Consider the following 22,646-nt stretch of genomic DNA (forward strand, 5'->3'; position numbering starts at 1 on the left):
GGTGCTTTGTCCCTGCGCTGCTGCTCAAGCTGCTTACACACACACACACACACACATTATTCTTTATGTCTGCCTTTTCTATTAGGTTTTCCAATGGAAAACATTATAGCTTGTTCCACTTTCTTTTTAAAGCCAGTCTTGTTTCTGCAGTGAATTAATGTTTTATTTTCAGGACACTGCCATGTGTTGCGGTTTGAACCTGTATGACCAGTTTTGGCACTCAAGGATGTTGTGCTGGAAACATGTCAAATTTACTCTGTGTGTTTAGATTACTCCTTGGCGTCATGATGTGCTCAGTGCTTTTTTTTTTTTTTTTCCACTGTGAAATTATTACAGGCTCACAGGCAGGTATGCATGAATGATTGTGTGTATTTAACCATGGTTAGGTGTGTGTGTCTGCCTGCGTGTGTGTGTGTGTGTGTGTGAGTGACAGAGTTGAAGAGAAAAGACTCAGATTTTCACTCCTTCTCCAGTCTCTCTGGTTTATTCAGTTATTTGTGGTATGTAGACCCCAGCAGGTCAAGAATTTAAACCTGATTACACCTCTGGGCTGCAGCGTGATGCACATGCACAGTCATGCACTGTCAAGAGCGCGAGTCAGGAGAAAACGTATGGTTTGCAGTGCAACACATCAGTTCGATCACCAGGAAGAATGCTCAAATCGGTACCTTTATTCACAACCAAAACGAGATGCAGTGCTTTTGAAATACTTGCAGACAGGCTTGCAACGCCTGCTCGAGATGCTTTTGATTGTTTATGAAATAGAAACCAATTCAGACTGCAAGACATATAAAGGTGAATCATAAAAGTTGAATTTAATTAACAGCAAAATGTAATTAATTACATATCTGGAAAAAGAAGTAATTCAAACAGGTAAAATTTTTAAGCATTTTAAAAAATTACTCCAGTGTTAATTATGGTCTCTTTAAAAAAATGGAAGAACTTTTTAAATATGACATTTCAAGACACTTTATTTGTGGTTCTTGCGACAGCAGCTTGTTCCTGCTTCTGTGTGTGGTAGCATCTATTAAATCAATCTTTTTCTCCTGTGTTAATGTGCGTGCTGTTTCACACATAGGTTGTTTCCATTTTCCTGTGTCTTCAACAGGAACCAGATTGAATCCAGGAAGACGGAACTTTTCTCAGTGTGACCTTTAATGGCAGCAAATATCCTGATATTCTAAATTCTTTTCATTATTTCTGCTGATAAACTTAGCTCGTGCTGGTGCTTTCCCACCTCTGGCTCTTCCGGGGACTTGTCACTGATACACAGATTGATAATTGTGGGAAAACCAGAAAAGCTGAGAACATTTACGTGTGACGAGGCTGCAGGTCAGTAAACAATGCAGCTTTCCTTCAGTGGTTTATTAACACTGTGCTAATGACACAGTGTAGGCATGGTTTACGTTACTCTGCTTTTCAGCCGTTTCTTTCTGACTCATCCTCATTTTGTTATCCTTCTGTGTGCCTGCCAAGCCCAGCAGGTGGCTGACGTCACCAGCATTACTTAATTCCTTTCTCCTCCTGGCACAGAGCGTTACGTGTTTGTTTTCGAGGCTCATCTTCCTTTCTTGCATTCTTCTTGTTTTTCGTACACCAGCATGGCCCACATTACACGCTGTACGCTCGACTTAGAGGTCAGAGATGATTGGAATATTTCTTGTGCACTCCATATTTCTGCCTCTAACGTGACCTCATTGGGATTAAAAATAGCACGCGGTTTATTTGTCCCTCTTGCTGACATCGTCAACACAAAAGGGGAATTCCTGCACGGTGCCAAGTTGTTGTCAGGAGCTAATGAGGGCTGAACATTGACGTCTTCGCATGCCCGTTGCCATGGTGACCCCTCATTAAACACCTCATCATTTTTAGAAAGATGGTGTTGACCTGAAATCTCATGCCTGAAGTGTTAACAAACATAAAGTTGATTCTGACTCAGCTGCCAAGAGTTTTTTTTACAATGAACTTTATAAAGCAAGGGTACAGTGAAACATAGTTCAGGTGTGTTGCTTCATCATCATCATCCTCATCATCTTCACAGTGGCCATCAAGACTGAGTGTGTGTTCATGGACACGTGCGAGAGGGCGTGTGATTTGTCGCACAGTAAGACGTGGATGTTTAAACAATGTCTGGTGCTTGAAGGGATGCAGTGTGTTTCCTCCGGACTGTAAAACGGCTGGATAAGGTTCCTGTTGTGATAACCAGCCTCTGTTGCAGAGGCACATCAGTGCGGAGGACCATGTACGGCTGCGAAGGTCACACTGTTTACAGAGCGCGCCGTGCTGTGTCACACACAGCACGTCTTTTACTGTAGACACGCCGATTCCCACTTACTGAACGCACGTTATCGCCTGCCGAGATCGGCCCCTCTGATTCTGCAGAACTGAAGTGTTTCTCTCTTTGTGTAAACACAAAAGCAGCCCCTGTCATTCTTCTACATTTCACTTCCGTATTCAGTCAACACGACAGCAGCTTTTGGCCATCGCAGCATTGCACTACTCTATTTAAGACCAATTTATTTTCCCAGTTATATTCAAAATAATAAGTATTTCAAGGTTAAATAGTTGAACTTTGCTTGACTTTCTATTGAAATGATGATGTAGTTCATCCACAGATCACACTTTATTACTCATAAGTTAATAACAGTCTTTTATGAGGAAGTTTCAAACATACTGCTTTCTTAGATAGAATTTTCTCAGCATAAGTTTCTGTCTTTGTTCTGGCTTTGTGGTCTCTGTCTAATCTTGAACATGTCACACTCACATTACAAATATGCATACATTACATAAGCTTACAACTTTCAATCTCTATCTGGCAAAAGACCATTTTTCTTTCAAATGAAGGTTCAACCTCTTGCATCCTTAACACCGGCACACGTTATTTCTACTGAGTTCCATTTTGGGTACTTTTTTTTTTTACATTGATTTTATCTTTATAAGACATGGGAGTAGATGTTTGACTGCTGTGTGTTATGTAGTGTCAGCCAGCAGCAGATGATTGACATAATCTACATGTGTCCATAACGTGACTTCCTGTTTCCTGAGGAAAGCACTAAGTCAGAATTTACAGTCATCTACAAGTGTGTCTTTGAATATGAATGGCATAAATGTTCTTATTCATTCTTTTTTCTTTTTTGGGGGGGAAGACAGCATTGGGTAAAAGGAAGCAGGCTTGGGACTGGAGGCTCATGGATTCAGACAGATCACTACTGTGAGCCGACGAGCAAGGCCTTTCACCCCCGGCAGATACATCGAGATGGCAACACTCGGGTAGAAACAGAAGAGCTCTTTCAGAAGCTTTTTGTGCTCTTCTCATTACATCCTTATTTATTTATCATCATCTTTTTTGTTTTCTGAATACTCTGAGTGCCGCACACAAGGTTTAAAAGCGAGGCCACATGCTCAAGCTATGATACCTTGTGTTGTGCTGGCAGCAGACCAGGCTCTTTGGTATGTTTGTATGACGTGCATGTATGTCTGACTGATGTGTTTCTTTTTTTCCCCAGCAGACATGTTGGATCACACATAATGCAGTGTCAATGTAAATCAGTACCGTGGGCTACAGAGTGGTGGAGTGGTTATTGATCTGCTCTCTCTGTGAGAATCTCCCTGGTTGGACATAGATTGGGGAACTTTCTGTTTCAGGTTTTGCATAACTCTCCCCAGTGTACGCAGGTTTCGTCTGGGTACTCTGGTTCCAGGTCACAGTCCGATGCTCCGACATGTGGTGCAGGATAAATATGCTCCGAGACGTTTGAGTCTGTCTCTCTGAGTCGGACATGCGACGATGAACTGCAGACCCATCGCTGCCTTCACAGCTGGTGTCAGCTGCTCCACAAACCTGAATTTGATGAAGTGCAATAGAAAATAGAGGCATAGATAGACAGATGGACACATTGACCTGCTCACTGAACCTCCACAAGCCTCTAACTACCACACCTAGAATGATATTGCTAAAGCTCCACCAATATCCTGTTGACGATGTGGAATCAGAGCAACTATGACTTCAGAAACTCTGAAATTCCAGTTTGCATTGACTGTTGATGAGCATGCATCTAAATGTGCAGATAATAATATCAATGAAATACAAAGTCATTGCTTTGCTGGATCTGATGTGGTGTGTTCGAGTGTGTATGTGTATGTGTGTGTGTGTGTGTGTGTGTGTGTGTGTTCTTGTATTTCTATCCTTGTCGGGGCCAAATGTCCCCACAAGGATAGCAAAACGTGGAACGACGTGCCTTGTGGGGACCTTTTTCCGGTCCTAAGTAGGAGAAACAGTGTTTTCTTGACCATGTTGTTGTTACTGAAAAAAGTAAAAGTGCAAAAACATTTCTTTAGGGTTAGGCTTTGTTGTGGTGTGGGTTAGGGTTAGAGTAAGGGTCAGGGTTAGGGGCTAGACATGAATTGGAGTCAATGGACGGTCCCCACAAGGATAGAAATACAAGACTGTGTGTGTGTGTGTGTGTGTGTGTGTGTGTGTGTGTGTGTGTGTGTGTGTGGCTTGCCAGTCGAAGGTGGCTCATGTCGAGTTTCTGGAGGGGAAGTGATGAGGTTTGAAAAGCAGAAGCAGCAAGCCTTCTCAGCAGGCCATAAAAGACTTTGTGATCTTCGTACATGCAGCGTCTATATAAAGACCGTCTATATTTAGATGCACCACTCGATCGCCGTTTGACAGACCCTCAAGGTTTGGTAAAAAAGCTGATTAATCCCCTGATCAGATAACCGGTTGAGTGAGGGTTGAGAAAAGTCACCCATTGTTTTTTTTTTTTTTTTTTTTTTTTTTTTTTTTTTTCAATTTCAATCTCTGTCAAATCTGCCAAATTGTTTACAGATTGAGTAAAACCACCATAACAAAAAGCTCATCTAACACTAGTTTGTATCTGGAGCGAGGAATTAGTTTGACAGTTTGCATATTTTTGTCGTAATATCTGCATCCCGCCCTTTATACCTGATCGACCTGCCTTATATGACCAGAGGCTGAGATGGACGACCAGGAAATAAACAAACCAACAGGATACGTGTGTAGAGGAGAGGAAATAGCAGTCAGCGCTGCGGGTTTTTCACAGGTTTTTCACGTCTGTTTTTGAATGCAGTGTTTTTGAGTTCAAATTTCACTTGCAAAAAAAAAAAACTCCATAATGCATGATACTGATGTGACGCTTCTATGAAAAGGCTTGTTGCCTTGTTTCTATAACATCTTAAACATTATAACATGAAGAAAAGGCTTATTAAAAGAGCGTTAATAATAAATGTTGGATGGTTTGGAAAAAGCACCAAACAGGAGAATAAAAAGCTGGAGGCAAAGAGAAGAAAACCTAGTTCATAATTCATTTCTCACATAATGGCTTCATTGGCCCAGAGAGGTGCAGGAATGGTGCCGGCGATGCCAGGTAACCGGATACCTGGTGGCTCAAAGAAAGCAGAGGGAGACCCACCCCGTCTCCAGGCAAACCACTCGACCCCAGACTACTGTCTATATGATATTACAACTCTTTGTTTGCCGACTATACACGCATATACATGTACACCCAATCCTTATAACCTTTACCGTCACAGCCGCATATGCAGTGTACACACGAATGTACCGCCGGATATGTAATCAGTAAACAAACTAATTCTTCATCATATTGACTTACAGATAGAGCTGATGCGGATCTTTTGTGCTTTTTGCACACTGTGCTCTCACTGAAATCCGGGCCGGGAGGGGAGCAGAAGAAGATGGTAATTTCTCTGAGGGAAAAGCGGTTTGGGGAATTTGGATATTGTGCTTTCTGCAGAGCTGTAACGACCTGCGGTCTGCACAGACGTGGCAGCAGCAGTTGCGGTCGTTGCATTGTGTGTGTGTTGGACTGAAGGTGCAGGATAATATGACTGGCTGTGTTTGTTGAGCTGCTCAACAGGGACCTGAGCTGCAGCAGTTACAGCGTTGGGTTTTAAAGTATAGGAGCCAACATCACCCAGCAACACGGGGCTTACATTAATGTTAGAGTAAAGGTTATCTGTGGATTTGGGAGGAGCTCGGCGCCTCCTCTGATCTGGGTTCTGTGGCTGTAATCACAAATGACTGCAATTTGTCGCAGCCGTGGCAATATCAGGTACTAACAGATGTAGTTATTACAAGATTCACTTCTGTCAGGTGGGTTTTTAAGTCTGGTGTTGGGAAAGTTTGCAGTCTCTTCTCATTAGTTGAATCTTAGTGCGAGATAGTGAGAGTGTGGACTCACAGGGATGTGTGTATGTACTTGTTTGCTGGGATACATTAACTTACTGTGTGTATCAGTGTAATGATTAATTTACTCAACAGGCTCAGCTGATGTTACTTCACTTAGTTGGAAGTCCATTGGTGATACATGCATGCTATTTTGGTTTGTGTTCATCAGTTATTCATGTGATTTTTTTGTAGTCATGCTCAGTGGAACACCTTTCTTGGGAATCATGAGCTGATGACAAGAAGAAGTAGCGGCAATACCATAGCTGAGAAAGATTTAAAACCTACAGATGGCTCACACGAAGGCAATGTAATGTTTATTTAGTGGGCAGATAAACCTTTCCATTACTGCATAACAGTTGTTGAGATGATTGATTCTTGATTCCCAGTGGGAGGCAATCCAACAAGTTATTGTGAAGCTCAGGAAATTCGGCGTTGGGCTGAAAACTCTTGCTTCGCATGTAGAAAAGCATGTGTGGCAAGAGTCTGGAGTCCAATGCACGAGTTTCACACCTAATGTGTGAGAGTTAGCACCTTCTTGGATAACCCCGCCAGGCAGCAGGCCTCATGGACTTTAGTCCAAGTATCCAACAACTGTCATAACAGCTGACATCTGTCACACCTGAGCAGTATTACTCATAACACAATGAAATGTAAGAGATCAGCATCTGATTACAGGGAAAACTAAAGAATGGGGACTAAAAACACAACATTCTATGTCTGTTTTTCTATGTGCGTTGTTTTTACACCTCTCTTGTAGCTACCGATAGGAATTTGCATGTTTATGTCTTTTAACCATAAATCCTTCACTGTTGATGATCGAAAACTGAAAATTGACCAGAAAGCAAATAAATAATGTTTATTGTCTTTGGAGTAGCCATATCGTGGCCACACAGGATTTCTGTAATATTGTCCTATATGACAATCATGTGTTTCTGTTTCAGGTTCTCGCTACCATCAAAAGCATGCAGTTATATTAAATAAGTTCCAGATACTGAAAGTGGAAGTTAACTTGGAAAAAATGACCCAATCGCTCACTCATTGCACATTTATTGACAGTTTTACAGTCATGAAATTAAAAATAAATCCAGTCTATCTACCCACAAGAGGGTTAATATGAAAGCTTTTGCTCTGAGTGGTGAACTGAGGCAAAACATGCAGCTGCCTTTAATTTAACTGAGCTTCACAGCATCATTTAGGCTTTGTTTTTGCTACTTTGGTTCACTTTCACCACTTGCATCAGAGTTATTTTCAAGCCAACGGGCATGTTTTTTTCTTTTTAATAAGTGAAAAGACAAATACTTGGGTCTGGGAGTAGGCTATATGAGGAATACATTCATCCAACTGAGAAGGTTTACCATATGAAGTTTTTATGCAATCTTTATTATTTTTTTCTTATTGTTGTCACTTTGAACGCAATAATTTAAGAAAGAAAAGGTGAAAAAAAAGTGCTTTTTGTGTCTTATTGTTGACCGTGTGGTCAGTAGCAGTAGCCCACTGCTGGGCGTGGTGGACTAAACTGTGTAGCTTGGCAGCAGTACAAACCGGGCCTGGATTTCAGATGTGGCGATGTGGAGTGCCTGCTGGGAAACCGAGAGGCAGACTGTGTGTGTGTGTGTGTGGAGGAGAAAGGAAGGGAAATGGGGGAGAGAGCGTGGATGTGTGTGTTGCTGTTTGTAAGGAGGGTGTGTCTGTTGGTAAGTGAGGAGGTGTACAGTATGTGTGTGTGTCATTGTTGTCATTATAAGGCGGAGACCAGGGCCCCCCTTCCTGGAAGCTGCTAGCAAACAGCCAGATGGTGATTCTTGATTCCACACAGAGGAAAACAACAACAAGAGAGAAAGGAGTAAAGTCCGTTTGGACGATCATTTCTTTCTGGTCTCACTCGGGCCCTGTTCACACTACAACGCCGTTTCATGTAACCACATCGTTTTTTGGACGGGCCTGAAAACGGCGTTGTTTTGAGAACAAGCTCCAGAGTGGAGAAATTTGGAGTTGACACGTGGACGGCTTCCTGTGGTCCTGGCTGCGTGGCGCCGGTGTCTTGTGTGGTGCGGCCACTGAAGTGAACCAGACGGCATTAACTATTCAGGAGAGCCGGGTTTCCCTGTGACAGCCGCCTTTGCTCTGCTGACTTCTGACTGACACCCTCATCTCTCATAGCTCCAGCCGAGCTTCATGGAAACACCTTTTGTGTGTTCGTGTGTGCGCCGGGATATGACTGATAGGGACGATAGGATAAAGTTTCTTCTTTGTCCTGCTTTCCATATCAGCTTAGGGGCTTGATTTGCGTTCAGCCTGAATTCACCCCGTGCGCTTCAGCCTTGTGTTACAGCGGTTCCTCTGGAGTCAGCAGTTATGAGTCCCAGAAGCACAGACTTATTACCCAGTGAATGAGTCCAGCTCCGAGGGTCAGATATCATTACTGGTAATGGGAACTGAGAGGCTGAGGCTGCTTGGAGCACAGTGTGGTGTAAATGTGCACTATATGATGGTCTGTTTGTTGACCCCTTCTGCTCAGACCCAGGTGTAACTGATATATTTAATCATCTGTATGTAATCGTGTCTACAGGTGACTTTGAATCATCCAACTCAAATCAAAGGAGGCAGTTTTCTAAAGCATAACGTAATTTGTTTTCGTTTCAGTTGGTGCTCTTATGTACAGCTTTCCTGTTCTTCAGTGTGTTTTTACAACTCCTGCATATTTGTTTTTGCACTGATGTAAGATGTCATTTCTTTGCGAGATTGTACAGTGCATTTCATATTTAAGGTGCTTCTGTTTTTTCTGGATTTCTGCCTTTTTACCCACTTTTCTTCACTCTGTTTTTGAATTACATTTTTTTTTTTGATAACAATATTTAATCTGTATTTTTCTATCTGTATGAGGACAGACTGGGATTACCACTTGTTAACTTAAGTATTTCTACAGACATCAAGCAAATCACATCATGACAGTTATTTCATTAGCTTATATTTAGATGTGCGGAATAAACAAAACTGTCACTCACTGGACCTTTAAATGATGGTGGGATTAAAAAAAAAAACATTCTGAAATGTTAGCAGTAGTTCTTGTGAAAAAAAGTATGGAAAGCCGTTCTTAAAGAAACTCTGCATGGGTTCAACCTTTAGTGAGTCCACATCTTTCAAATTACGTCTAAAACGCACAAAATGAAGAGGAGAAATAAATAGACCTGTACTTTTTCCCATTATATGTGTTTGGATGTGGTTTTGGTTCCATATGTTGTTGTTTTTTTTTGTCTGTTGTATCAGCTGTTTGGTTCTAACATACTTTTCTTTTTTGTCTTTATTTAAAATGACACATTGAATACAATTTACTATTGAACAGTGGAAATGCGATAATTAACTCAAACATGTGACATATAACATGAATTGTGTTTTTCATTGCTTTGTCTAACCTGTATTATATTAATGTTATACTTTGTTTCTTGCTTTCAGTTTCCGGAGTGTGGCTTTTATGGAATCTATGACAAGATTTTGCTGTTCAAGCATGACACTTCAACCAACAATATCCTTCAGCTGGTTAAAGCAGCCAGCGACATTCAGGAGGGAGATCTGGTGGAGGTGGTGCTCTCCGGTGAGTCTTCTCTTTCTTGCCATATTAGAACCTCAGTGAACTTCCTTCTGTCTGAAATGAGCCCTTATCTGCATATTTGACTATAGTCGGTATCTTGCATCGGCCTAATCTGCTCTTTCATTGTGTGGTACTGTGACATCTGTCAGAATGAAAGGGTCTTTTCATCCTGTTCCCATGTTATCGGTCCTCCATACCGTCTGTTTGATCCCAGTTTGATTTCTGCGGGGAGGAGTTTACCTTGGCTTCCTCCTGGCAAAGGAAGGGTTCCATCATTCATGCACGAATGCAGGAATCACGAGTCCCCCATATAATGCCACCACTCCACCCTTCATCTTATCCGTTCAGTCACTTTATATTCCGCCCTGTACGGCAGAGCGCTTGTTTTGAGCACGCTGTGTCCCTGTTACCTTTCCAGCGGCAGCCACTTTTGAAGATTTCCAGATTCGGCCCCACGCGCTCAATGTGCACTCCTACCGAGCGCCGGCCTTCTGCGATCACTGCGGGGAGATGCTGTTTGGGCTGGTGAGGCAGGGGCTCAAATGTGACGGTGAGAAAAACACAGCATGAACAACAACACTGTTGCGCCCCACTCATCTCCAAAGGAAACTAAACACAAGAAATCTGTTTCTATCTGCCCCGTCCTGCTGTTCCTCCATGACTCTCTGATCCATGCCGCCCCCTGCAGGGTGTGGACTGAACTACCACAAACGATGTGCCTTCAGCATCCCTAACAACTGCAGTGGGGCTCGCAAGCGGCGCCTGTCCACCACCTCCCTCAGCAGCAGCCAGTCCCTGCGCCTCTCCACCACCGACTCGGTGTCCACCTGCGCGGAGGACGCCAGCCTCACACGCTCAAACACTCAGATGGTACAAATCAGTCAGCGAATGAGTGCACGCCTTTGCATTTGTTCAGTGCACCGTAACAGCAGCTACATCTTAGCACCTCACTGATGTCACAAACTGGAAAATCCACCTTAAATCAGTTTTATATACACATATTTGACATTCTTTCACATCTTTGGATCAAAGCCTGAGTATAACAGGTTTAGTTGATTGCATAGGTAACCATCATATATATATAAACAGAAGGTATTGGTACATAATCGTGGTTGCTAAGGGAAGCCGAGACAGTTTACAAACATCTGTCTTCCAAAGGTCATTTTCGAGGCTTCCAGATATCCATCTGAAAACTCTTGGCATGGCTGCATTCCTCTTGAAGTGGTATGAAGGCACGTTGAGTGACCTGAACCGTGAAGTAAACTGCTTCATGCTATTACAATTGTCTGTCTGTCAATCCGCTCAAAAACAAAAGGACGATGCAGTTTCAGATGATTGCATTAAGTCGGTTTGTACGTATGAAAGCTGCCACTCATACTCACGGATATATGAAGAAATATCGCCCCAAACCACTGCACTTTTTTATTTAAATCGACATTTTGCAATTACAACAGAATCATTATACAGAATCTCAACTTTAATCCACTGTAATTTATCTAATGTTATCTTCTGTATTCTGTTAGCCACGCACCCCCAGCGACGCCCGGCGCTTCTACACGGGTCGACCGGTTCACCTTGACAAGATCCTGATGAGCAAAGTGAAGGTGCCCCACACGTTTGCAGTCCACTCGTACACGCGGCCGACGGTGTGTCAGTACTGCAAGAGGCTGCTCAGAGGCCTGTTCAGGCAGGGTCTGCAGTGCAAAGGTCAGTGCAGACTTATTTCTGGAATTTTTAGATAAAGTTACTGATTAAATCTGTGATTTAATGATGTGTTTTTGCATTCCTCCCAGACTGTAAGTTCAACTGCCATAAACGCTGCGCGTACAAGGTTCCTAATGACTGCCTTGGGGAGACTTTCGGTGAGCGCTGATAGGATTCCTCTGATTCTTAATGAACCTGCATGCATTTGATAAAATGTCTCATTAGCATGTTTCCGTTATCAGAGCCAGACTACGCCGAATGTTATACACAATATGACAGCTTCTCTAACAATACTGAAAGCACTTATTTTTTTCTTCTCAGAAAACAAGGCGAACAGTGGTAAGTGATATTCAGTCCTGATGCTCACAAAGCTGCTTTTCCTGTCAGCTGCAGTTTGTCAGTAGTAAAAACACCAAGTCAGTTTAGATCAAATCACATTCTCTTTTTTTTTGCCCCAGACTTGTTGAGTCCCAGCGCAGACCCTGAAGTACCCATGGACTACAGCAGCGAGTATGACACCTCAGACAAATCCTCGATGGACGACTCAGACGAGGCCTGCAGCATCCCTGGCTCCTTTTCTCCCGACAATAACCAGGATGGAGCCAGCGGAGACCAAAGGTATGTGGAGAATGTGAACGTTTGGAAAAATACTCCAAACAAATCTGGTGAGGAAGGAACGCAGTTAAAAATAGTGTCGCACTCGCAAACACAAGCAAACCCGCCAACCATAAATATTGCTCATGAGCAACTGGCTGACCAAGAGCCTCAAACGGCCCCGTCTTCATTCTTTGTGGCCCTTTGGTTTATGAAAGAAAAAAAAAAAAAATCTGTATTATTGGTTTCACAGGTGATGGAAGGAGGAGGGTCATTTTAAGCCACATTTGAATCAGATATCGAATCAAATGTTTACTGTAAAGCTGAATGTATTTCAGAGAAATAAACTGATAATGAACTGGATGAAGCTAGAGAGAAACTTTCATGAAATTTTGATATTCATAGAGGTAGAACTGCTCCCTCTCAGGTTGGCTCTCTTTTAGAGAGGGTGACTGTTTTGGTCCCGTCACAGATCTATGTTTCGTTCCGTTCCAGTGTTTACATCCCATTGATGAGAGTGGTACAGTCGGTGCGGCAGACGACCCGTCGATCCAGCACAGCGATCAAGGAAGGATGGATGGTTCACTACAGCAACACGGACACACTGGTAAAAACTACATAAGAATCATTTCTGCTCATTATGAACATTGTGTTTTAGTCTTTATCTCAGTAAAATTTCTTCCCTGATGAGTCAACACTCGATTTATTCTGAAGTGCAGGAGTTGCCTTTTCTATGACCCCCCCCCCCCCCCCCCCCCTTTTTTCCCATTTGTTTGTTTCCATTCTGTTTATTCAGGGACTATAAGTTCCATCAGTCCATTTTCTGTCCGGCAGCCTCTGTCCCTGCAGCTTTGACCTTGATTATTCAGTCCCTGCCTTTTATTACCCTTTACCGCTTCACTTTTCTCTTTTAAACTGTGTCTGAAAAAAAAAAACAGTTAAAGCTGGACGAGGACTCTCTCAGAAAATGTAACAGCACTCAACAGACTGAATTCAGTCTAAAAGCCAATTTTTCTTTCTTCTCTTGCTCGTAATGTCTAAAATCTTAAAGCTTATGAGACTTGTTTTTCTCTTTCTGACTGCACTAACTTCTTTCTCCTTTCACTTTTGTCTGGTTTTTCCTTCCTTTTCTTTCCACCTTATACACTCATTCATCCTCCCTTTCATCTGTCCATGCAGGGATTCAAATTTATCCCTGAGCTTTATCTAAAACCCAAGCCCTATCGCTCTTTTTTTGACCCCCTCACCATTGCACTCCTCAATATGTACCCCATCTTACCTTTGTTTTCCCATAATACAACCCCAAACAGAGAAAGAGGCACTACTGGCGCCTGGACTGCAAGTGCATCATCCTCTTCCAGAATAACACCTCCAACAAGTACTACAAGGTAAGAGTAGTTTAATCAGCCTGTGTGTGTGTGTGTGTTTGTGTGTGTGTGTGTGTGTGTGTGTGTGTGTGTGTGTGTGCATGCATATACAGGCAAATATCCACAGTAATAAAATGAAATGTGAAGATTAATGCACTCTCGACACCAGTTTCTTAGACTGATTCGATAGAAAGTCTAATAAAACCAAAACAGCATTTATGAAATTGATGAATGGTAAACTAAAGACTTTCTCTCAAAAGATGCAGAAATCTATAAATGTGTGTACATAAAAGAGCAAAAGAGAGTGTGTTTTAAGTGTGCCCGTCTGTTTGCTCCTGTCCCTGCAGGAAATCCCCCTCTCTGAGATCCTGGAGTTGCGTCCTGCTAGTGATTTCACTCTTGTTCCCCAAGGCACCAATCCCCACTGCTTCGAGTTCGTCACAGCCCGCATGCGCTACTTCGTGGGGGAGGACCCCAATACCCTCCCCTCTCTGGCCTCCAGCAACCCTCAGATCGTCCCCCAGACTCCCCCCTCGCCAACCCAGGTGGCTCCCAACAGTGGCATCGGCCGGGAGGTGGCCAAGGCGTGGGAGAGCGCCATCCGGCAGGCCCTCATGCCGGTCATCTTCCAGGACGCTCCGCCGGCCGAGGGGAACACGCCTCACAGTGAGTGAAGTCTTTTTGCCGATAGAGGAATTGGTGAATGGATGGAAAATGCTTCTCTTATTTATTCTGTACATCAAAAACTCCCAACAATCCTTTATGTGTTGTTCCGTTGCTGTTTTTCAAGGACAAGCTTCCATCAGCATATCTGTGTCCAACAGTGAAATCCATGAAAATGTGGTATGATTATTTATTTATTCATTTTTTTTGGTCAAATTTGGCAATTTGCTGTAGCTTTTGCCCCAGCCACCCACTGAGCATGATTTTGATTGTGTTAAAAATCACTTCCCTGCAGGATATTGGCACAGTGTACCAGATTTTTGCAGATGAGGTTCTGGGATCTGGGCAGTTTGGAGTGGTTTATGGAGGTATGTAACCCTTCATCTACACACAGTGACGAAAGTACTGCATCGTGTGGAATTCAAACAAATAGACTAAAGAAAAAAAAAACATGCACCCTTCTGAAGTATTGCTATCTAAAGTCTTTCTCTACAGAGGTCAACTATACTACAGCCTCTACTACATATTTGCTGTATTTACTAGACATTCAATTTGATTTATTTTAGCTGTATCTGAATATTCCTAATCACGACATAGCCGTCTCATATGAAGCACACAGAATAAACCAAGCAAATCCTCATGAGCAAGCCGATACCCGAGGCAAGCTGAGATAAACAAAACAAAGCAGACCTCCTTTTGAAAAGGAAGAAAGCTCTGGCACAACCAGACTCGGACATGGTGGCCTTCAGCTTGGATTGGTTGTGGGCAGCTGGAAAAAAAAAATGACAGAAGAGAGCACTGAAAAACAAATTAGAGAGCAAACCAGGACAGAGATCTCTGCAGGAAGGTACGGAGACAGAAAGATTACCAGAACAGCCCTTAACAACCTCACTAACTCGCACAAAATGAGGTCAGAAAGTAAAGCCGGGTGATTGTGGCACACCGACTCCACCGCTTCCACCACCACTGTCAGTTGCTTCATTCTGGATGCAGATACTTAATGCTCACTTACAATAATACAAATAATAAAAAAAAGGTACTTTTCCCTGTTGTGATGAGTCTTTCAAAATGACGTAACGTGTAGGTTGTGTTGTTTACAAATGTCCCTATTTTAGTTTTTTATTGACTGGCTGTAAAGTTACATAATGGCAGGCAGCTGAGGTTAATGACGCACCGGGGACAGAAGTACACTGAGGAAAAAGAACTGACAGCACTCTAATTTATCCTAACGATAAAACTATCCAGTTTGACTTTGGCCAACTGGAACAATAAACTTAATGAAATGAGAATGTTTTAAGATTGATCTAACAGGTTGAGGCTGTGCACTGTTCTGATGCTACAATACGGACCAACAGCCTGGAGACTGGCTGGTTGAGGTTTGTACATTAAGAGACGACTTTTAAGTGATTTTACTGGAAAGCGATGAAGAAAAACCAATACGGGAGAAATATGATCTCTGCTGATGATGCTTCCTGTCATCTCGCTGCAGTATGTACCGGTCACAGTGACGTCTGATTTCTACAGGAAAGCACAGGAAAACGGGGAGAGATGTTGCTGTCAAGGTCATCGACAAACTTCGCTTTCCCACCAAACAGGAGAGCCAGCTGAGGAACGAGGTGGCCATCCTGCAGGTACACACACACACACACACACACACACACACACACACACACACACACACACACACACACACACACACACACACACACACACACACACATAGTTATCACCAAAAGCGCACACATAATGTCATTTTTTTTTTAAATAAGAAATGTCTTCACATCATATTTTAGATAAACAATAGCTAAACGTTAAGATCGTAGGTCAGATTATGAAGGTCCTGATGAATTTTTACTGCATATTTACTCTTTTTTTTTTTTAAGTCTACAGATTTATTTTCAACAAGAAAAATGTACTTTATTTTGACATTTAAAAAAAGATGCTTACTAAGCAGAGATTTAAACCAAATTCAAAATTAGTCCATCTGGTAGATGGACTATGTTTAGGGTGAAAATGACTAAAAGCATTGTGAATTAGTTATAAATGTATTCTCAGGCTGATAGGAAAACCTCTGCTGGATGTCGTAAATGTTTTATTCTGTATTCTGTGTACATTAGTGCCATTATCAACTCATCAAGTTTCCAATATGCTATGACTATTGTCATATTTGGGTTAGTTTTTAGTCTAAAATTCTGTATTTTAAAAATTTTGTGATGAAATGAGTTTCAGAAATAAAAATATTTTTGATAGGTTTCAACCAGATCCCATTATTGACATTAGATAAGAAATAAAATTTCTAAATTTGATATTTTCATTAATATTTTGAATTTTACAGCCAGTCTAGATCCTGGATAGGATCAATTCAAGCTTTGAGATGTGTAGATCCATACTTCACTGTTCAGTAAATGATGCACCAGCAGGTGGAGACAGAGATGGAGTCGTGGCTCATTTGCTTAGTGACTTGGTTCATGGTTGTGTCAATAACAGAGCCTGTTTCCTTTGGCTGTGCCATAAATCTCCATGAGCTTTCAGAGTAATATCACTTTTCACGTTCGTCAGAACAAATTCGAAAATGATTTCTTCCTCAATCATATGGATCGGTGTAATAAAGGGCCTTTTATTGAAACATTCTGTTTGACATTTGAAGAAGCAAATTACAGAATGAAAACCATTTTCTTTTCTCCCTTTCGTTGTTCCATCTTCTGTGGTTTTCTGTCTTTTGCTTCTCTCATCCGTTGCTCACTCTGCTGTCAGTCTTCCTCTTCATCCAGCTTCTTCCTCACTCTTTATTTTTTTGCTTCACAGAGTTTACGTCACCTGGGCATCGTGAACCTGGAGTGTATGTTCGAGACCCCGGAGAAAGTGTTTGTGGTGATGGAGAAGCTGCACGGTGACATGCTGGAGATGATCCTGTCCAGTGAGAAAGGCAGGCTGCCTGAGAGGCTCACCAAGTTCCTCATCACCCAGGTGTGTGTGTGTGTGTGTGTGTGTGTGTGTGTGTGTGTGTGTGTGTGTGTGTGTGTGTGTGTGTGTGTGTGTGTGTGTGTGTGTGTGTGTGTGTGTGTGTGTGTGAGCCACAGCAAAGGCAGGACTCTGTGTGTGTTTAGAGTGTGTTACATCCAGATGTGAATGTTCTTACTAGGTAATGAATGTAGCTGCTTCTTATGGGGAAATCTAAATATCGTCGTTGTCGTGTTGCGGTGAGTCATTAGCTGCTGTGTCAGCACTGAGTTGGTCAGTCTGACCGCTGAGCCACTGTCAGTGCAGTAGGCAAAAAAAACTCTGATATCAGCGAAAAAGATGTGAAGATTAAAAACTTCAAGAGAAAGAAAAAGAGGAAATGAAAGAAAAATGGCAGGCTGAATCACTTAAAGTAGACTGAAAAAAAAGAGAAGCAGCAACAAAACATGAATAAAATATCTGCTTTTCTAAATTGTAATTATGAAGTTTCAAATATTTAAATAAGACTCTGTTTTTGTAACCAACAAAATTAAGTAAGCAACTTTATGAGCTGTTGTTTCATTTTAAATGTGTGTGTGTGTGTGCGTGCGAGGGGTTCTATCATATTTTATACTGCCAGGGCCAACCTGACTGCACATGGACCCCTGACTGGGGACATAAAGTGACATAATTAGCAGTAGTGATACACACAAAAGGGACTGTTGAGAGAAAATGATAAAATCCGATACAGATACCGAGTTTATAATATTTGGAATATTCCAGAAAGCTTATGAGAGAACAAAATGTTGAGTAATCTGAGCTCTAATTGAAGTTTGATGTGATACAAAAACAACTTCTATTTCCTGAAAGAAAAAACAGTGAGAATATGAATTGAAAGAACAAGTAACCGAGGAAGAATTGTTTAATATCGATAACAGATGGTGCACGTTCACTGGCTCTGGGACCTGGAGGGAATTCAAATGGACGATATTGTCAGATTTTTCATAACTGCAAAGTTTAGGGAAGAACCGATGCTGTAGATCACAGGGACACATGGATGTCGATCACACACACATTTCCTGGTCATGTCAAAAAGATAACGAAAAATCCTAGAAAAATAAAGAAATGTTTTCAGAAATGAAATGAGATATTATGTAAATTGGATGAGTGCATTTAAAGAAAGTACAAAAGCAATTATAATATTTTTGTCAAATGAGCAGTGGATGTGTTTTGTGGAGGAAACGAGTTAAGGTTGGGCCGAGGTAGAGGTTAGGTTTCAGCCGAGTCGCTGTAACGACTGCGTGTCAACTTCACGTCTCTGGAAACCTTGGAGATGTAAATATGTTTTTGTTGACTGTGTCTGCACGACATCCTATGACCAACAGTGTCAGACTGATTTTTCTGGGTTCCTTGCGGTCTGCCAACCTCTGTCATGAAACACGTTTACTGCGTCACATGCAACATTTATCATGTGTACATCTGGGTGTTGCTATGCTGGAGTAATTCATATCCTGTCTGTGTGGTTGTGGGTTTTGCCATCCGTGCAGATTCTTGCAGCTCTGAGGCATCTTCACTTCAAAAACATCGTGCACTGTGACCTGAAACCCGAGAATGTGCTGCTCGCCTCTGCTGATCCCTTCCCACAGGTACTCACACATGCAGACAAACACACACCCATTAAGACCACTTTGGTCACGCACACGTTGTTCCCCCCCCCCCCCCCCCCCCCCCCCCCCCCCCCCCCCCCCACTCTCTGTAATAAGCTTATTAAAGCACTTGAAGTGTTGTTGCTGAGGCACATTTCCTCAGATCTCCTCACACATATCAAATAGTTCTTATAAATTTCCTCTGAATCCAGGTGAAACTCTGCGACTTTGGCTTCGCCCGGATCATCGGTGAGAAGTCCTTCCGTCGCTCTGTGGTCGGCACCCCTGCCTATCTGGCCCCGGAGGTCCTGCTGAACCAGGGCTACAACCGCTCGCTGGACATGTGGTCGGTCGGGGTCATCATGTATGTCAGCCTCAGCGGGACGTTCCCTTTCAATGAGGACGAAGATATCAACGACCAGATCCACAACGCAGCCTTCATGTACCCACCCAACCCCTGGAAGCAGATCTCCAGCGATGGTAAACTCAGAATGGGAGGGACCAGAGGACAGTTCATCGCACACATTTCACAGATGGTTTTGTACTGTATAGATGGGTCGAGCTTATGATAACAGTTTCCTTTTCTTTTGTGTTTCCAGCGATCGACTTGATCAACAACCTGCTACAAGTCATGATGAGGAAACGTTACAGCGTAGACAAAAGTCTCAGCCACTCGTATTTACAGGTAGCCGTATGAGCCACGTGCACTGTTCACGTTCCAGTCTTTCATCCACATATTCATCCCACTATTCAAACCTTTTGTCTGAAATGGAAAAGAAATGCTTTTCAAGGCAACAATATTTATCTTTAATTGTAGAAAATGAGGCAATTCTTCCAAAAATTGTGACCTTCGTTTAAGTTGGTAGCAGCATTTCAAAGGCTCAAGATCCCTAAATAAAATCTATAGGTATTAGGGGTGTAACGGTACACAAAAGCCACGGTACGGTATGTACCTCGGTGCAAGGGTCACGGTTCGGTACGTTTTTCGGTACAGTGGGGAAAAAGTAAAAAAAGCTCACAAATGTACCAGAACATTTTTCCCAAGCTTTCCCATGCGACACATTATTGGCCCAGTTTGCATGGTGTTTTTTCAATCCGATTGTAAACAATAGTATTAAACGCGAGTGTATTAATGTACAGCATACAAAGCATCCATGCGCACAAAGTCTCACGAGGAACTTGCAGGTCTTCCTCTCTGCAGCAGCAGTCCTCAGCGCCAAGCAGAGAGTTTTTATCTGCTGATATCTGCTCAAATAATGTCCCAAAATCTCCATGATATGCTGCTGAAGGAGCGGCTGCTCCCCTGACCACAGCACCGCCGTGCGGAGCAGCACGTCTCGGTGTGAGCTCTGCGCCGCATGCCGATGTTTCGAATTAACTGGTGCCCGTGTTAACTTGTGACCAATAATGACTGAAACATCTAGTCGTTCTGGCGAACGTCGGTTATCGACAGTTGCAGTGAGTGTATACGTTTAAAGTCTTTTGTGAGTCTTACTTTAACAACTGCTGTAATCAGCATGTGTTTACACAGACCTCCGCTGTCATTCGTTAACACGGGAACCAGTTAATCCATAACACCAGCCGGCGATCGCTTGTATTCTGCTATAGAGCTCTTTATACAACTCGCTGTTGTGCGATTTGGTTCCATCTCGCCTCTCCAATGTTTTTTATGTCGGGGTTTAGTTTTAAAAAAGTGTTTTTCCACCATCGTGGCGTTCTCTGCTGGTTTTTTGACTGTGCTGCTTCCCGTTTACTGGCACGTCACACGTCACTCCGTATGAGGGAACGCACGCGGAACAAATACTCTCCCGTTTAATCCGCTCCGCCACACGCTGCAGCTCTCATTCCGCTTGTACTTTCTTCTTTGTTTGTTCATGTTTGGACATGCTTGTTCTACTTCTTCTTCTTCTGTGATAATGGTGGTTGCCGGCAGCTTTTAGGCTCATTACCGCCATCTAAGGTTGGAATTTTTTTTTTTTTTTTTTACTCACTGGTGTATTCGTCTTGTGATTGTGTGTGCCGAACCGTGACCCCCGTACCGTCACGGTACGGGACGAATACAAATACCGTTACACTCCTAATAGGTATTAAGTAAAATGGCAAATATAAGCGTTTCCCCCATGCCTGGTGATGCTTTGGTGCTTTGGTAGTTTTGTTCAGTAATGAAGAAGATAGATTAGATGTAAAAGTGATGCTACATCCTGCAAAACAAAGTATTTAAAAGTGAACAAACTATACCAGCTTTTAGTTTTGATTTGAATAATTTTGCTGCTGTTGTTTTGGTTTCAAGGATGCTCCAGCATTAGTCGATCCTCAAAGTGACAGCAGCTTCAAATGGGATTAAAGTCCCACTTGTAATTTCAAGGTCACTCGAGTTCGTTCTTGACACACCGGTGGATTTAAAAAACACACGCACACACACCAAAAGTGATTACTGGATGATGCACTTGAAGCCTCTCCAACATGGATCTGATTTGGGCGCTCATAAAAACAGAGATTTCGCCTGCGTTTCTCGTTCCTGCAGGACTACCAGACGTGGCTGGACCTGCGGGAGCTGGAGACCAAGCTCGGCGAGCGTTACATCACCCACGAGAGCGACGACAGCCGCTGGCAGACGTTCGCCCGCGAACACACCCTGCCGTATCCCGCTCACCTCGTGCCGCCTCCTCCGGCCCCAGGCTCCGACGAGGAGGACGGCGGGGAGGACGCAGACGTGCAGGGCCTCACAGAGAGAGTCAGCATCCTCTGACACACACACATCAAGGACTCCTGTTCATGAAGAAAGGACAAGGGAGAGGGGGGGGCATGAGATGGGAAGGCTTGTGTACGGTTTGAACAGACATGAATTTACAAAGAATTCTGAGAGGAGAATGTCCAGCTGTGGGGACTGATGGAGCACATACGCCGTGCCTCTCCTGTCTCTTCTTCAGCTCAAGTATCGTTTCCCTTTCGCCGGTTCCCACTGAACCCTTGAAACGTTGACTTGTTTCCATGAGAATACCCGCTCGACTCAGTTTCACATCCTGTGTTCGACCGAGCCAACGAGTCTTTGAAGAATAAACTGGAGTCAAACTGTAAATCGAAAGTTTTTGCGGGGATGAGAAGCAGCGTGGTCCTCTCCTCACGCACCGAGGTGCCTCCGAGTGAAGCAGGAAATAACACTTCGCCACGAGCAAAGATGAGAAGTCTGCGTGAGAGTGTTTTCAGGTCATTTCTTCAGAGAAAACAAAGTTAAACTGAGATAAAACTGGGTAGAAAGTCAATTTTTGATTTTAATCTTTTTTCATTTGAACTGTGCAGAGTTTACAGTCTTTTTCGTTTGGAATATTTTCAGTGATGACTGTGCTGGTCATTACTAAAGTAAATGGCACCGACAAACCCATCTGTGTTCACTAAATGCATTTCTAAAAATCCACCTCCCGAGGGAAAACTGGAAGTATTGATCCGGCGAAAGCGAATATTCTCCAGTAATTAGCCTACCAGTACATTTGAGCCACGGCGGCATCTCTGAGAATATGTAATTACAGATGCCATTGTGGTTTGAAATTAACAGGAATGGGTCTATAGCCTGCCATAAGCAACAGTTCCGACGTGACACACCTCAACCTGCAGCTGACAAATTACAGCAGATAAGGCTCAGTTGCTGAGTGGTGGAAATTGCTTTCATTGTGTTGTCACCCACTCTCACTCATCGCTGGAGTCTGAAATGATGAATAGCTCGTTTTCACAGCTGGCTGCACTTAGGTTTTATGTGCTATTATTGAGCAGATAGATTGGCAAACCTTTTCAAGCGAGCTCAGAATTCTTGACGTGAATGAAGGCGCATTGACGGACGGCTTGGGTTCCGAATGTTTATGTTTCTGTAGTTCAGTACTCGGCTACCTTTCACGTCCGTATGTTGCATGTTTCTGTGACGTAGACGTATTTAGATT

At 42.9% G+C, this 22,646-nt stretch overlaps 1 protein-coding gene across 1 annotated transcript in view; it reads left to right on the forward strand.

The window, feature by feature from the left end:
* The window catches only part of LOC115384565 (serine/threonine-protein kinase D2-like), a 34,574-nt gene extending 13,111 nt beyond the window's left edge, over positions 1 to 21,463 (forward strand). The window contains exons 2-19 of the mRNA XM_030086824.1: positions 9,665 to 9,803; positions 10,219 to 10,350; positions 10,489 to 10,670; positions 11,324 to 11,507; positions 11,594 to 11,662; positions 11,826 to 11,843; positions 11,963 to 12,122; positions 12,594 to 12,705; positions 13,409 to 13,486; positions 13,813 to 14,131; positions 14,256 to 14,308; positions 14,424 to 14,496; positions 15,653 to 15,759; positions 16,934 to 17,095; positions 18,616 to 18,714; positions 18,927 to 19,194; positions 19,314 to 19,399; positions 21,239 to 21,463. Of these exons, the coding sequence (XP_029942684.1) occupies positions 9,665 to 9,803; positions 10,219 to 10,350; positions 10,489 to 10,670; positions 11,324 to 11,507; positions 11,594 to 11,662; positions 11,826 to 11,843; positions 11,963 to 12,122; positions 12,594 to 12,705; positions 13,409 to 13,486; positions 13,813 to 14,131; positions 14,256 to 14,308; positions 14,424 to 14,496; positions 15,653 to 15,759; positions 16,934 to 17,095; positions 18,616 to 18,714; positions 18,927 to 19,194; positions 19,314 to 19,399; positions 21,239 to 21,463 (2,466 nt within the window). The remainder of the gene's footprint in view (positions 1 to 9,664; positions 9,804 to 10,218; positions 10,351 to 10,488; positions 10,671 to 11,323; positions 11,508 to 11,593; positions 11,663 to 11,825; positions 11,844 to 11,962; positions 12,123 to 12,593; positions 12,706 to 13,408; positions 13,487 to 13,812; positions 14,132 to 14,255; positions 14,309 to 14,423; positions 14,497 to 15,652; positions 15,760 to 16,933; positions 17,096 to 18,615; positions 18,715 to 18,926; positions 19,195 to 19,313; positions 19,400 to 21,238) is intronic.
* Positions 21,464 to 22,646: the final 1,183 nt, after the last annotated feature.

The sequence above is a fragment of the Salarias fasciatus genome, unplaced genomic scaffold (assembly GCF_902148845.1).
Source record: "Salarias fasciatus unplaced genomic scaffold, fSalaFa1.1, whole genome shotgun sequence".
In the NCBI taxonomy this organism is placed as follows: domain Eukaryota; kingdom Metazoa; phylum Chordata; class Actinopteri; order Blenniiformes; family Blenniidae; genus Salarias; species Salarias fasciatus.